Source organism: Gopherus flavomarginatus, unplaced genomic scaffold (assembly GCF_025201925.1).
Source record: "Gopherus flavomarginatus isolate rGopFla2 unplaced genomic scaffold, rGopFla2.mat.asm mat_scaffold_3084_arrow_ctg1, whole genome shotgun sequence".
Lineage (NCBI taxonomy): Eukaryota > Metazoa > Chordata > Testudines > Testudinidae > Gopherus > Gopherus flavomarginatus.
The window spans coordinates 1-14425 of NW_026115021.1; the positions used below are offsets into that span (position 1 = coordinate 1).

Genomic DNA, 14425 nt, shown 5'->3' on the forward strand with positions numbered 1-14425 from the left:
CCATGAGAGCTGCTCTGGCACGGGCAGGCCAGCCCCAGGCCAGGGGAACACAGGCAGGCCAGCCCCCTCGAAGCCCCCCGCAGCCTTACCTGGACCTGCCCCTTGCCCATGATCTTATCCACAATCTCGTTGTTGTCCTTGTTGAGCTTGGTCTTGTCGTAGCACTTCTCGTAGCACAGGATGCGTAGCGACTGCGAGCCCTCCAGCTCGATCTCGAACTCCTGGGGAGCCAGAGGGATGGCGGCTGAGCCCACGCCAGGGGCAGAACAGCCCTGAGCTGTGCCCAGCAGGGGGCGGGCACTAGTGCCTGGGCTCTGCACCCACGTGTCTGAGCGCACAGTGCTTCAGCCTCATGCAGCACCAGCCGGGCCCTGGGTTCAGGAGAGACCAGGGGCCGCGTGTCAGGGACCCAGAGCTAGAATAGCAGGAAGGGGAGGAACAGCCTGCGGGAGGAGAGGGAAGCCCGGGACTCAACTAGCGGGGGCAGGGCTATGGGTCTGGATTGAGGGGCACCAGCGGAGCAGGGGGTGGCAGCCTAGGGCTGGAACAGGGGTGGGGGATGCTGTCTGTTCCCTGGCTCTAGCACGATCCTCTCAGTCCCCTCGCAGCGAACTCACCTCGTTCCACTGGGGCTCTGTTGTGTCCCGGAAAACCCTGGTCTTTGCTTTGCTGACAAAGTACCCGAAGGAGTCCACTTCCAGTGTGCAGTAGAGGTCTGGGGAGAGGAGACGAGTCAGGGGGCTCTAGGGATTCATGTCCAGTTCACATGGACTCTGGGCAGAGTCCCCAGCCCGCAGCCCTTCCCCAGCAAGGGCCCGATAGCCTGGGGGTGCCCATCTGTCGGGACAGATCCCTCATGAAAGCAGGGATAGCAGGCAACTCACCCCCCACCCCCAGCAGGAGGGGTCTCTCCCCTCTCCAGCGGCCCTCTGCACCCCTGGGTGGGCACAGCAGGGCCCCAGGGTCGGGGCTAGGTCCCGCTCACAGCCAAGACCCAGCAGCACAGAGCTGGCACTCACTGGCAGATTGTTTGAATCCCTTGGCAGAGTGGACGATCACATGCAGGAAGCCATAGAGTCCCGGGGATTCGTCATCTGCAGCAGAGAGAAGCACAAGGGTACGTTAGGGCTCACAGCCCTGGCTGGCCCGTGGTCTGGGCCCAGCACTGGGGTGCAGGGAGCCCCAGCTCCAGCCTTTCACCTCTGCAGTCGCACAGCCAGGACAGCATCTCAGCCTTCACTCACCTCCCTAGCCCCATGGCCCAGCAGGGGGTTGCACGTCAGGAGTGAGGGGTGCATCCAGGGCACGTTCGCTGCCAGCATAATGCAATGCAAGCTACTCCCATCCCTGCAGCAAGCAGCATCCCACCACACCTGTCCCAGCCGGGATGCCCAGGGTTCAGTCACTGGGCACCTCTGGAACTAGCTTCCCAGAACCACCAGTCAAACCTACCCAGCGAGAGACCTGCAGACAGGACAGCTGCCCTGTGCCTGGATCTCTGCCACGGACACCAGAGACCAGCTTCGCCCCGTGCTCTCGTGGGGAGCAGGAGACCAGAGACTCACACTGCACAGCAGAGACCCCTGCGGCCATGTGAGGGGGTTCCAGGCGGGGTGCAGCGATGGGTTCCCACAGAATGGCCAACATGATTCCAACGCCCCATCCTGGGGGCGCACACTCCCGTCAGGGCTCTTCGAGCCGGTGTGCAAGGGAGGGGGGTCACTGTGCCAGCCCGACTGCCTGAGCCCCCCAGGTTAGCACCCCTCCCTGCCGGACGGGCACATGGTGCCATGGGGCTCTGAGCAGCACAGCCCCGTTTGCCCAGCAAGCCTGTCCCAAGCCAGGCCAGCTGGTTTGCTCTCACAGCACCACCTGCTGGCACAGACACTCCACAACCATCTGAGCCTCAGACACACCCTGCAGGAGCTAACAGCCCTGGCATCAGAGCCCTGGGTGCTTTACAGACCCCGAGCCGCCCAGCCTCACCCAGGAGGAAGGGACTTACCCCGAGGCCCAGCAGGACCCGCCACAGAACCCAGGAGTCCTGCCCCCCAGTGCACAGCTGGGCTCTTACAGAGGGGGACACTTCTCCTCCTACCTGGCAGATCTTGGCTCGGAGCTGAGCTGACGCCAGCAGGCAGGAGCCCAGGCAGAGAGTGGGAGCACGGGCACCACCAGGACTGGCAGGAGCTGGCCCCATGCACCCTCCCATAGGGCATTTATGGCGGGTGCTCTGGCACGCTCCGCGGGGGAGCCAGGGAGCAGAGCCGGCCCTGGAGCGTGCAGGCCCGAGCGGGGCCCGGCGGGAGACACTCACCGTCCTTGTTGCTGGTGACGGGGATGTTGTGGACGGTGCGCAGCTTGAAGCAGGACCCCGTGAGCACCTGCAGCTCCACCGAGCTCAGCACGAAGGCCTGGAGGTCTGTGGGAGCACAGGGGGGGTGGTGAGCGGCTGCGGCCAGGGGTTCCCATTTGCTACAGCTGGCTGCAGGCGCCCCGGGACCTTCCGAGGGGCGGCCCGGAAAGGCCATGGGCACGGTGGGGCCCCATGCTGCTACAGCATGCCTGGACCCCTGGCAGGAACAGCTCCACGGCAGTGAGCATGAGCCCCAAGGACGCCCCCTGGGAGAACTCAGAGACAGGCTCCTCCCGCAGGGCCTCCAGCAGCACAGGGCCTCACCCTTCTTCTGCAGCTTCTGGATGGCCTCCCTCCACTCCGACCGCTCGTAGTCCGAGGAGAGCAGGAACAGGTAGCTCTGAAAGGGACGGGACGGCGTCAAGGCAGCTGCCTGGACTGGGACTGACAGAGCAAGCCGAGGCCCCCAGTGCCGCAGGAGGTACCAGGTATCCCCAGACCAGCCGCGGCGGGGAGAGATCCCAGCCTGCACAGAACAGCTCGGCCAGCCGGAGGGGAGCGCAAGAGATGCTGCCTGGCGTGGTCAGCGTGCATCACCCCGCTCAACGCCCAAGGGCAGAGCCCTGGCCCCGCACGGACACCCCACTCCCACCGAGGGAGGGCAGAGGAACCGGCCATAGCGGCCGGCTGAGGGAGCACGGTCCTGGCCAGGCCGGCTCTTCACCCTCCCCGAACCCCAGCAGTGGCTCTTGGTGAGCCGGGCGGCTGGCAGGCCCCTACCTTCCCGTTGCGGTTGTGGATGCGGAAGGGGATGGTGGGGGAGTTCAGGAGCAGCCAGAACTCATTTTCAAACATCTTCTTCTTGAGGCGCTCGATGGCTCGGCTCTGCCCCTTGCCGGCTTTCTGCAGGGGGAAGCGAGAAGGTGGGAGCCAGCCAGAGCCGCCCCAGGCAGTGAGCTGGATCCACAATCCACATAGGAGTCCCTCTGCCTCCCCCAGTGCCAGCCAAGGGAGGAGACAGGGAGGTGCCAATGGGGCAGAGCAGGCCCATGCCCTGACCCGGGCACGGGGTTCTAGCTCTCAGCTTAGGGAACTGCTCAGGGCCCTTCAGCGGGGGGAGCTTCACCCCTAGCCCCTGAGCAGAGGTAGATACAAGAGCTCCCTCCCTGGGCACAGGCACAGCCCTCTAGCACCGCACACCAGCGAGCCCAACCCGCCACCCCCGGCTCACCTCCTTCTGCACCTCGCTCTTGATGGTTGAGATCTTCATCTTCATGTCCTCTAGCTCGTGGTCCGGGATGGTGTGCACCTGTGGGCAGGGCTCCGACTCCTCGGGGGCCGGGAACACCAGGTCAGCCAGCGGCACGTACCACTTGCAGTCATACTGCTGGTGCTTCCTGCGGCGACATGCCCGGGTTGAGCCCACGACCCCAGCGCACCTTGCTGTGCACGGAGCCACCAGGCCACCCAGCCGCTCCCTGCAGATTGCACGTCTCTGCCCCTTGCAGGCAGGTCTACCCAGCGCCAGACCGATTTCCCACCTCCATGCCCCGCCCCGCAGGGGGAAGGACCCACCCCATGTCCAGGCACAGACTAGCCCCTCGGCCCAGCCCCGCGGCCCCTGCTCCAGGCAGCCCAGCATGTGGCACTGACCCCTGCAGCATGGGCCACCCTGGCACTCGGAGGGTGCTGCCCCCTCCTCAGCAGTCTCCGCCCACCTTACCCCACGGCCGTCTTCTTCAGTTTGGCGCAGAGGAGGACGTCGGTGAAGAGGAAGACGTGGCGCAGCTTCCGTGAGCCCTCGGACAGCTCCACCAGGAAGCCATCCTTCACCAACTGCCGCGTCTAGGAGAGAGCAAGGCTAGCCATTAGCGGGGGAGGCCGGGGCCCTCTGCCCACGTGGGGCAGCCAGGCCTCCAAGCTCCCCGGAGGAAGCAGCCCTGCATCAGCTGCTCATGTCTAGTGCATGTCTGAGCTGGCCAGCCTGGAGAGAGGGAGCCCCAAGGAGGGGCTCTGGCTGGGCTCAAACCAGAAAGAAGAGCAGCCCCAGACCCTGGATACGGGTTGCAGCTGCAGGGTCTCTTCCCAAGAGCCAGCTAAGAGCCCAGTGTTTCCCCAGCAGGGCAGGCTGAAGCCAGGAACCAGCCCCATTGCTGCAGCAGGGAAGGCTCCCCACTTCTAGACACTGAGGACCCCAATGGGCACGGCTAGGTGGGGTGGGGGTGCGGGGGAAGGCTCACAGATCATACCATCAGCTGGTGAAAAAAACCCACCCAGCCACGCCACCACCTTAATGGGACCCAGAGGGGTTCCTGTACCACACCTGGGGGGGAGGAAATGGAGGGTTAGCAAAACCCTCCCAGCCTCCCCTCCCCCAGTAATTGGAGATGCCAGCTGGATGCCAGACGGTGGCCCTGCATGGGGACTGGGCCCCTGCCCACAGCCCAGTGTACCATAGCGCAGCTGCCCCTCCACATGGGGGGGAGAGCACATCTCCCCTAGCCGGCCTCTGTTCCAGCGGCTGGGCAGAAGGGGCGGCTTTGCTGGGAGTGGGGCAGGTCACCCCGGCAGCCCTGCCTCACCTCCCCCTTCGGAGTGGTGACTGCTGTCCTCCGTGGGTCGATGTCCTCATTGATGCTGGACAGGAAGTTCTGGGAGATGCGGAGGGCATCCTGCAGCAGTGGGTAGTCGGGGTGGTCAGCCGGCGTGTGTTTGAGGAGGTCCTGGAATAGAGGGGGTGCCGGTGAGCAAGCCAAGGCAGAGCCAGCGAGTCCTCCCACTCCCCACAGCGGGTTAGCTGCTAGGGCCACACCGGGCCCCTAGCTGAGCTCTGCTCCGAGCCAGGGCTCACTGCCCAGAGACCCAGCAGCAAACAGGGCTGCATTAGGAGCTTGGAGCAGGGCCACAAGGGGTTAATCCGCCACAGCTTCCTGCTCCCTCCTCCACAGGACTAACCCTCAGGGTGCAAGGACCACCCACCCCTCCCTCCATCTCGGAACGGGTTATTCTTGGCCAGAGTCTGTCACAAAGTGGGGCTGTTGTTAATGTTTCCTCTGACTACTGTGTGGGTGCCTCAGTTTCCCCAATAAATTTCTTAAGTCTCTAGGGGGTGAGATTGTTGCAGAGCAAAGGGCCAGTGCACATATATGGCCGGCACTCTGTCTCCTGGCAACTAATGGCCGTGGCCCTTCTCCCCTGCAAGGAGATAGCTAAAGGGGTTGGATGACAAAGAGATCAGGTGACCTCCTGGAAAGAGAAAGGTTGAACAAAGCCCAGAGGAGGAGAGGCTGGAGAGTTTCAGTTTGGGGCTGGCTGGGGGCAAGGAATGAAGTGCAGACGTGGGGGTCTGGCTCACTGCCCCCCCCCCCGAATGGACTGGCTGAGGGGTTCTGGTCTCTGTACAGTAACTCCTCGCTTAACGCTGCAGTTCTGTTCCTGAAAAAGGCGACTAAGTGAAACAATGTTAAGCGAATCCAATTTCCCCATAAGAATTAATGTAAATGGGGGGAGGAGGGTTAGGTTCCAGGGAAATATTTTTCACCAGACAAAAAACTAAACACACACACACACACACACACACAATATGTTTTAAACAATTTAATACTGTTCAAAGCTTAGAGGATTGTGAAGCTTGGTTGAGGTGGTGAAGTCAGAGGGTGGGATATTTCCCAGGGAATGCCTTGCTGCTAAATCAGTGGTTCTCAAACTTTTGTACTGGTGACCCCTTCCACACAGCAAGTCTCTGAGTGACACCTCCCCATTATAAATGCTGGAGGCAAAGCAGGGTTTGGGGTGGAGGCTGACAGCTCACAACCCCCCCACGTAATAACCTTGTGATCCCCTGTGCTAAATGATGAACTAGCACTCGGCTGAGCCCTCGGGTTAACACATTGTTGTTAATGTAGCCTCACACTCTACAAGGCAGCAGGAATCGAGCGGAGGGGTGACAGCATGGCAGACAGAGACAGACACACAGTGTGTGTGTGTGTGTGTGTGTGTGTGTTGCACACTGCCCCTTTACGTCAGCTGACCCACTCTGAAGTGCACTGTCTTTTTAAGAGGATCAGGAAGTTGAGACAGCAGCAGTTGTCTCAAGCTCTCTCTCTGTCTGTGTCCCATCCCTGCTCTATATGGAGAAGAAGGGGTAAGCAGGGTGTAGGAGCAGGGTGGAAGGGGAAACTCTGACATTAGCCCCCCCTTTCCCTGTTGCACAGCAAGCAGAAGGCTCCGGGAGCAGCTCCAAGGCAGAGAGCAGGAGCAGCACATGGCAGTGGGGGGAGGGACAGCTGCAACTGCCCCACAATTGATAGCCTGCTGGGTGGCTGCTGCACAGGGAACTTACGGGAGCGGAGAGCTGATGGGTGGACCAGCAGCCCCCCTCGGTTCCAAGCCTTCACCAGCCAGCTGCAACAGGCTGCTCTTCCAGCAAGCAGTGGACAAAGCAGGCGGCTGCCAAACGACCTTAGAAGGGAGTACTGCACAACTTTAAACGAGCATGTTCCCTAATTGATCAGCAACATAACAACGAAACAACCTTAACCTGATAACTTTAAGTGAGGAGTTACTGTACCTACAAGCTCTGTTTTAGATTAATAAACCTCTGTTTTACTGGCTGGCTAAGAGTACGTCTGAGGGCGAAGTGGGGGTGCAGGACCCGGTGGCTTCCCCAGGACCCCGCCTGTGCGGACTCGCTGTGGGAAGCGCATGGAGGGGCACATGCTGAATGCTCCAAGGAGAGACCCAGGAGGTGAAGCCGGGTGAGCTTCTTGCCCTGAAGACAGTCTGCTCCGAGGGAGAGGAGGCTCCCCAGAGTCCTGACTGGCTTTGTGGGGAGCAGTTCCAGAGCATTGCCCGGGGACTCCGTGACAGTGCTCCCAGCAGGGACAGAGGGAAGGAATGGGGGCAGCGGAGGAAGCAAGATGCGAGCACAGCCTGGCACAGGTGCCCACCTGAGAACTGGGGCAGTTCAAAGAGGGGGCCTTGGAGTGTGTTCCCCTGCCACTGCCAGGGCATGGCCCCCATGCCAGGACCCCAGTGGGTGGGGCTGGCAGGAAGTGGCAGTGACAGAGTGTAGGCAGGGGGTGAGCGGGAGCCATACTCACATGCAGTACCAGGGTGCTCCGCGTCACCCGGTCGATGGGCTTGTACAGCAGCGCTGTGGGGAGAGGTGCCAGCGTCAGAAAGGTGCTGTCCCTGGCTCAGCCCCAACCCAGCCCCTCGCTGGACAGCTGAGCAAGGCATCCCCCTCCCCATCCACACATGGGGTCTCCAAGCCCTGCCAAGCCCCCAGCCCAGCCAGTCACAGTCCACCCTGGTGCCTTGCTCAGACGGCCACGCGTGTCTGCACAGAGCAAGCCACTGGCTGCAGCACACACCCAGACAGGTTCACACCCGGCCGTGTGAGTCTCCACGTGGGTCCCAGGGACTGGGCGGTGCTCTGTGCCCAGCACAGTTTTGATTCCCTGGCAGGTGGGAATTCCCGGTGCCACCAGCTGGGACCATGGTGCAGGGCCTGGGATCTGTGGGAAGCTTGAATCAGACACAGCTCAGCCCAGGACCGTGAGCTCCCCGCACACTGATCTGCCAGCGCTCCTCAGTGCTGAGCCTGTAGCCCCTGCTGTGTCACTCCACCCCGCGCCAGGGGGCTGCAGCAAGGAACTGAGAGGGTACCTATGCTGGCTTCGCCTGTATTACCAGGGAACGCCACCACCAGGGCTAGGCACTGAGAGAGCCCAGCCTGCTTCCCGTTCTCACTTCTCCCCCTCGGCCAGTGGCACAGCCGTGTCAGGTTCCCCTTTTTCAGATCTTGTCTCCACCTCCCCCAAACCCACGGAGCCCTGCCAGCCACGTCCCAAGCACGGAGCAAGCCTTGGACGTGGAGTCCGGCTGCCAAACTCAGCCGGGGAACCTTGGCCTTTTTTACAAGAGTCGTGCTGGAGCTGAGAAACTACCCAGGCCCCGGGTGCTCCATGGCCCCAAACCCACACCATCTCCGGGAGTTCCAGGTCCTTTCGGTTACCACCCTGGCCCCGGAGCTCCCCCACCAGCCACTCCAGTTCCCTCTCCCCGAGACCCACTGGAACCAGGGGGGGAACTGACCGACCTGGCAGAGTTCCCACTGGCATGCTGGCTTGTGGGAACAGGGAGAGCTCTGTGCACTGGCCACAGGCTCCAGTCCCATGAGCCAGGCCGTGGCTGGTAGCACTGGGACCTCACACGATTCCAGACAATGGAACGGTGCAGGCAGCTGCTGCTCCCGACTTACAAAGAGGCTCAAGCCGGACCCAACCCCTAAGGGGGAGGAGGGGACCTGCCCCTGCAACCTGCACACCCCTTTGAGGCTCAGCGTTCACTGGAGAGCCTCCCAAGAGCCTGATCTTCCCCACACCATGTGAGGGCCCTGGATGTGCACACACAACTCCCACAAATCCCTCCCCAGCACAGCCCGGCAGGTGACTTGCATGACTCCCCAGTCTATTTATACCCTGAGCAGATGCAACTGCATTCTCCCTTCCCTTCAAGCCACTTCCCCCAGCCCAAAGCACGTGGAGAACACGCTTGGACCTGTCCAAGGAGAAGGAAACCTGCTCCCCTTTCCTGAGGCACTAGGACTTGGACACCTGACCAGCCATCAGGGCTGGGGGGGCTCAGGTCTGGGCCAGCACATGCCTGCTCCATGCCGGGTGAGCGTGACCGCTGCAGAGGGAGGTGTGATGAGGTGCTGGCTCTCCCAGGCAGCTGTGCCCCTCCCCAGCCCCCAGCAGCAGGAAGCCCAAGCATGGTGGGATGTGGGGAGGATGTAATGCACAGACCCAGCAAGGCGCCCCCTCCCTCCCCCCCCCAGCACCCACTGGCCGGGGGAAATGAGGCCCAAGAGCTGGGGGCGAGCGGCTTGTCTCTCCTGGACTCACAACATGCCGAGCCCAAGGCCGGCACATTAAAGCCCCCGCTGGCCCAGCTGCTCCCCTCCCAGCCTTCCGCAGCAACAACGGACCCGCCTGTTGTCACTGTGAGGCAGCCCCTCCATTGGGGGTGATCAGGGAGGGGTGTGTACTGTGTCCATCTCCAAAGGAAAAGAGCACCAAGCCAGGCAGGAGCAGGCGCCGGGGGAGTGGGACATGTACCACGCCCCCCCCCGGACTCTGAGCACCCCCTGCCAGCACTAGCTCAGACGTTCAGCGAGCGTTTCATGAGCACATGCTGCCTGGGACAGCCCGAGCCAAGACAATGGGACCTGCCCCAAAAAAATCAACGAGATCTGCCCAGCCTGGCATAGACCCACCTCCCTGTGCCAGGGCACCATGGGACCCTCCCCAACTCCTTCCCTCTGCCTCGCCAGCCCATCGGGCTCGGTGATAATTCCACATGCTTGATCGAGGGGTTCTGGCTTCTCCCCGACACCCCCATCCTCCCCTGGCTGCTGCCGCTCCCAGGAACAAGGCTGCATGGCAGAGCACAATCAACGCGGCCCTTCACTGCCCAGAACAAAGAAACTACCAACTTCAGGCTGCAGAGCGTGGCGCCAGAGGGAGAAACCCCCTAGCACAGACCCCCAGGCCCGGCAGCACCGCTCCCAGGGGTGACATGCGCCAAGAACACCCCCGACCAGGCTGCCTGTCTGTCCAAGGTGGGCGGGACCCTGCAGAAGCCAGGCCAAATTCCCCTTCGGCATCACGTTGCCCCCAGCAGCCCTGCCCCACACCCTGACTCACCGTAGGTGCAGTTACAGCAGAGCCGGACAATGAGGAGGATCTCCATGGCAGCTCCGTATCCGCACAGCCATTGTGACCGGCTCCCTGCCTTCCCTCGGCAGCTCAGCCCGGCATCAACCCCTCAGCGAAGCGGGGGAGGGGGCGGGGGGCTGCCAGACGATGCTAGCATCCTAACAAGGGGAGCATCGGCGCCGCGCACGGGCACACAAAGGGCTTTCCGCTCTCACGCGGGAGCGGATCAATAATGCATGCGCTCAGGGCCGCAGACAAAGGCGGAGAGCCCCCTCCCCATAACGCATGCACGTACCTTCCATGGTGACCGAGGTGTGGTTCTCCTTGGAGTCCTTGGGGCCCTTCACTTTCAGCTCCTGCCCACAGGAGAGAGGTTCGTTAGAGGTTTGGAGCAGCAGCCTGGGAGGATGGGGACTTGCACGGCCGGGGTTCTGGGTAGGTGCCTGGTGCAGCTGCCTCTGCTCTGGGGCACAATGGAACCGCCTGCCAACCACCTGGGGCTCAGGCATGCAGGCTGGAGCTGCCCTCGGGGCACCTCTCACTCCAGCCTCGTGCTGCTGGATGCTACAACAGAGCCAGATCCCCCAAGTGGTAGCCAGCACTGGCCCAGGTCAGCCAGGCCCCCAGCGCCGCTGCAGCTCCAGGGAAGGCCAAGGCAGAGGGGCTCATTCTCGGCAGAGGGGGGAGAGCGGGAGCAGGGCTGCTCCCCACCCTGCATGGGGTCCCGCTGCACCCCAAGTACACACACGATGCACCCCAGGGGGAGACGGTGAGTGCCAGAGGACATGATGAAAGACTCCCCCAGAATGCACTGCAGCAGCCCAGTACCCCCGTCCTGCCCCGTGCACAAGGAGTTCAGGGTTCAAATCCAGTTCCACACTGGGAATCACACCTCCGAACCAGGAGCTGGAGGGCCTTGATCTATCTGCCGAGACCTGAGTCCTATGGCCTTGACACTGTAGGAAACATCCCTGCGCCAGCACAGGGAGCTGGGTCTCGGCAGGTAGAGACACCGCCAGGGTCTGCCATTCGCACATGGCACTGACAGCATGCGACACGGAGGGGGCACCACATCCACCCGCAAGTGCTGCGGGGAGCAGGCAGGTCGCTTACGCGACTGAGCCAGGCTTGGGGTGCAGGGGGCCAGGTCTGCAAGAACCAAAGGGGTTTGAGACACGTCTCAGTGAAGCCCGGCAATGGGAAAGGCCATTTCCCGTGGGCTCCCACCACTCCACCCCCAGCCGGAGTGCATCTGCACTGGGAACAGACATTGGAGCCAGCCCAGCTCCTCCACGGATGGCCCCAGCACAGCGCAGGGGCGGCCCAGACAAGGGAGGGCTCGTCCCCCATTCCGAGCTCTGAGGGGCTGCAGGCTCCAGAAGGAGGAAGCCCCCAACCCCAAAGCCCAGGCTGAGTGGCTCAGGCCTGTTGCTATGCCCCGAGAATGCCCAGAGGGCCCAGATGTTGCCGTGTGCGGCCTGGAGCCCACCTGGGACACAAGCTGGCATTGGCCCAGGGAGCTGCTCTCCAGGGACAGCTGCCCGAGTGCCCGCAGGCTGTTGCCTCCCAGCCTCCCACAGTGGGCGTCTCATGCCACTGAGCTCCCCAACCCCCGACATCCCAGCCAGTGGGCAGGGGAAGGGCTCACCTGACCCCCACTGAGCTCTCTGCCCAGAGCCTGCAAGTAGGTGACCAAACAGCAAGTGTGAAAAATCGGGCTGGGCTTGAGGGGTAATAGGCGCCTATATAAGACAAAGCCCCAAATTTCGGGACTGTCCCTATAAAATCGGGACACGTGGTCATCCTACCTGCAGGGCACATGCTCCATCCTTGCCCCTTGCTCTGCTCACACCGGACCACGGAGCCCGAGCACTAGTGCAGCGGGATCAGCAGCCAGAGCTGCACTCCCATGCCCGGGCCGCTCCCCACACCAGCCGGCACAGTGGGGCCTCTGGGATCCATTCGGTGCCGCACGAGCCCTGCACCACGCCGCCACCCAGCAAGCGCGGCCGGGCGCTGCACCAGAGGCTTCCAGCAATGTCCCCCAGGGCCGGGGAGCCCAGCACCGCCCCGCTCACCTCCGAGATCTTCTGGAACTGGTTGTTGCTCTGGCTGCATTTCTCCGCGGTCTCCCGCGCCACCTTGTAGTTATCCAAGAAGGCTTTATACACGCCGAGCTGGCTGGCCTGGGGGCGAGCGGAGGAGGGGAGAGGGGGATTACCCACAAGATCTGGCAGGACGCGCCTGGGATGGGGCTGTCTCCTTTGAACTTTGTCTTCATCAGTTTCCACAGCAACCTGAGCAGGCAGCGCTGGATAACTGGGCAGGACGCTCCGCTGGAGCCACCCGGCCCCTCTCACACACCTGCCCAGCTGGGGCGGCTGAGCTCCTCCTGGCTCCGACACCCAGCCCGCTGCCCTGGGCGGGGAGAAGGGGCGCACAGCCGGGTGCTCTAATAGGACCAGCTGGGGTGGGCAGTAGCAGCAGGCTCCATATGTGCCCAGCTACCCCTCCCTAGGCGCAGCCACCCCGTCTCAAGCCTGGCTGCTTTGGGGAGGTCACTGACCCCCGGGGCCCCCAGAGGAGCCTGCAGGAGACACTCATGCTCACCAGCCCCTGCTGTGGGCACAGGGACCTGGGACAAGGTGCCCAGGCAGTGTTGGGCAAGAGCTGATTGCCAGGGACCAGGAACCAGACAGGGGCAGAATTGGAGGCCTGGGGAGTACAGTGGGGCAGGCCTCAGGCCTGGTTTGGAGCACAGCAGATGGACTTGGGCAGCAGCAGGGTGAGAGTCATCCCCACTGCCCACAGACATGCCACCGGCTGCCAAGCACGGCCCCCAGCCTCCCCGGCACAGGGATACTCTCCCAGCCCCTCCTCGCAGCAGCTGGTACAGGGGGCCCAGGTAGAAGGGAGCTTCCTTAGCACAGCCACTAATGAACCAACCCCCAGCGCGCCAGCCAGCCAGCGCTGTTAACATGCAGCCAGCCCGAGAACAGGCACTCGCTGCTGCGTTAACCTACAGAGCAAACAGGAGAACCTGGAGCAATCAGCCCCTGAGCTACGGCTGCTTCCCAGGAGCCTCTGCACGGCCTTCCCCCTGTGCCAGGGCCCGGAAGCCCTCCCACCACACAGCCGTGCCAGCTACCTAGCAGCAGCCAGTCAGAGCAGATTAAGGCACAGCTTCCCAGGCCCCAGCTCCGGAAGCCAGGCCTCTCAGCAAGCACAGGGAAATCAGTTCCTAGACCTTTGCAGTCAAGACCTGTGAGCCCCATGTAACTGACACAGTGACACCTGCCTGAGTCTGCCGAGAGCCTGCACCACCAGCTCCGAAGAGGGAAGTATTCCCCTGCTGCCAGTGTAACCAACACAGCAGCGCTGGTAACTCCAAACTCCACTGACCTGGGACCCCCACCAGCTCCTGACTGAGGTTGTGTGTGACAGGAGAGGGTACAGTGCCCACTCCACCCCCTGAGGGAGCCAAGGAGACCTGTTGTTCTCTGGGCATGGTCAACGTGCAGTGCCAAACAAGGGGTGGAGCCACAAGGAGCCTGGATTGCCATAACCCAGGCCTGCTCATCTCCAAGCCCAGGAGGATTTGCCCATCCCCAGGGTGCTGGAAGGAAACAGACCAGAAGGAAAGTGTCCCAAGTCCTCAGCCCCGCAGTCTCCATCAGCATCACTCGGAGGGGCTGCTGGCCAAGCACACCCAGGGTGCAAGCCCACTTGGGATCGGAGCAGCGACTGCAGCCTGCGCATGGCCCAACCTGGGGTGAGCTATTGCAACAGCCACCTGGCTCAGCGGGGCCCAGACCCCCATCCAGAGAGGTTTGCAGCCACCTGCTCCTGCTTCAGAGACTCCTAAAGCCTGCTCCCTGTTCTTCCAAAGTGTCCTGGGACAGCCCAGCCAGAGCCCACAGCCCCATTCGGCTCCCGGCACCAGGGAACAGTGAGCAGGAGGGGAGACTGCACACTGCATGAGGCCTGCAGCCCCCTGGGCCACCCCCTGCCATCCCACCCCAGGGCTGCCCCACACAGAGCTCTGCCGAGGCTTGCACCTGGGAAGAACACCCTGGACTCAGCTCAATCCCTCCCTTCTCCGGGCAGCGTCTCTGTGGGAGCCACTCCTGTAAGAAGTGGGCGAGGAGCCAGAAGACAAGCCCTGCCCATGCCCCAGATCCCAGTCCTGCCCAGCCACCTGCAGGGGAGCCAAGCTTACCAGTTTCTGGAAGAGGTGCCCCAGGGTGACCTTGCTGTCCCACTGCTGCACCTTGGGGCAGAGGCTGTCGTAGAACTCCTTGTGGATCTCGTAGATGTCCTGGATCTTGTAGAAGATGGTCTCGAT

The 14425-nt window shown here is 62.7% G+C and overlaps 1 protein-coding gene across 1 annotated transcript; it reads right to left on the minus strand.

The window, feature by feature from the left end:
- Positions 1-5: 5 nt before the first annotated feature.
- On the minus strand, positions 6-14422 carry LOC127042147 (active breakpoint cluster region-related protein; the record flags this gene model as incomplete). Its single annotated transcript, XM_050935770.1, has 13 exons — positions 6-221; positions 618-715; positions 1020-1094; positions 2318-2422; positions 2681-2756; positions 3137-3259; positions 3588-3753; positions 4080-4201; positions 4939-5079; positions 7459-7511; positions 10376-10436; positions 12159-12266; positions 14300-14422. Coding segments are annotated over 13 exons (1467 nt in total), but the record flags the coding sequence as incomplete, so codon positions are not given.
- Positions 14423-14425: the final 3 nt, after the last annotated feature.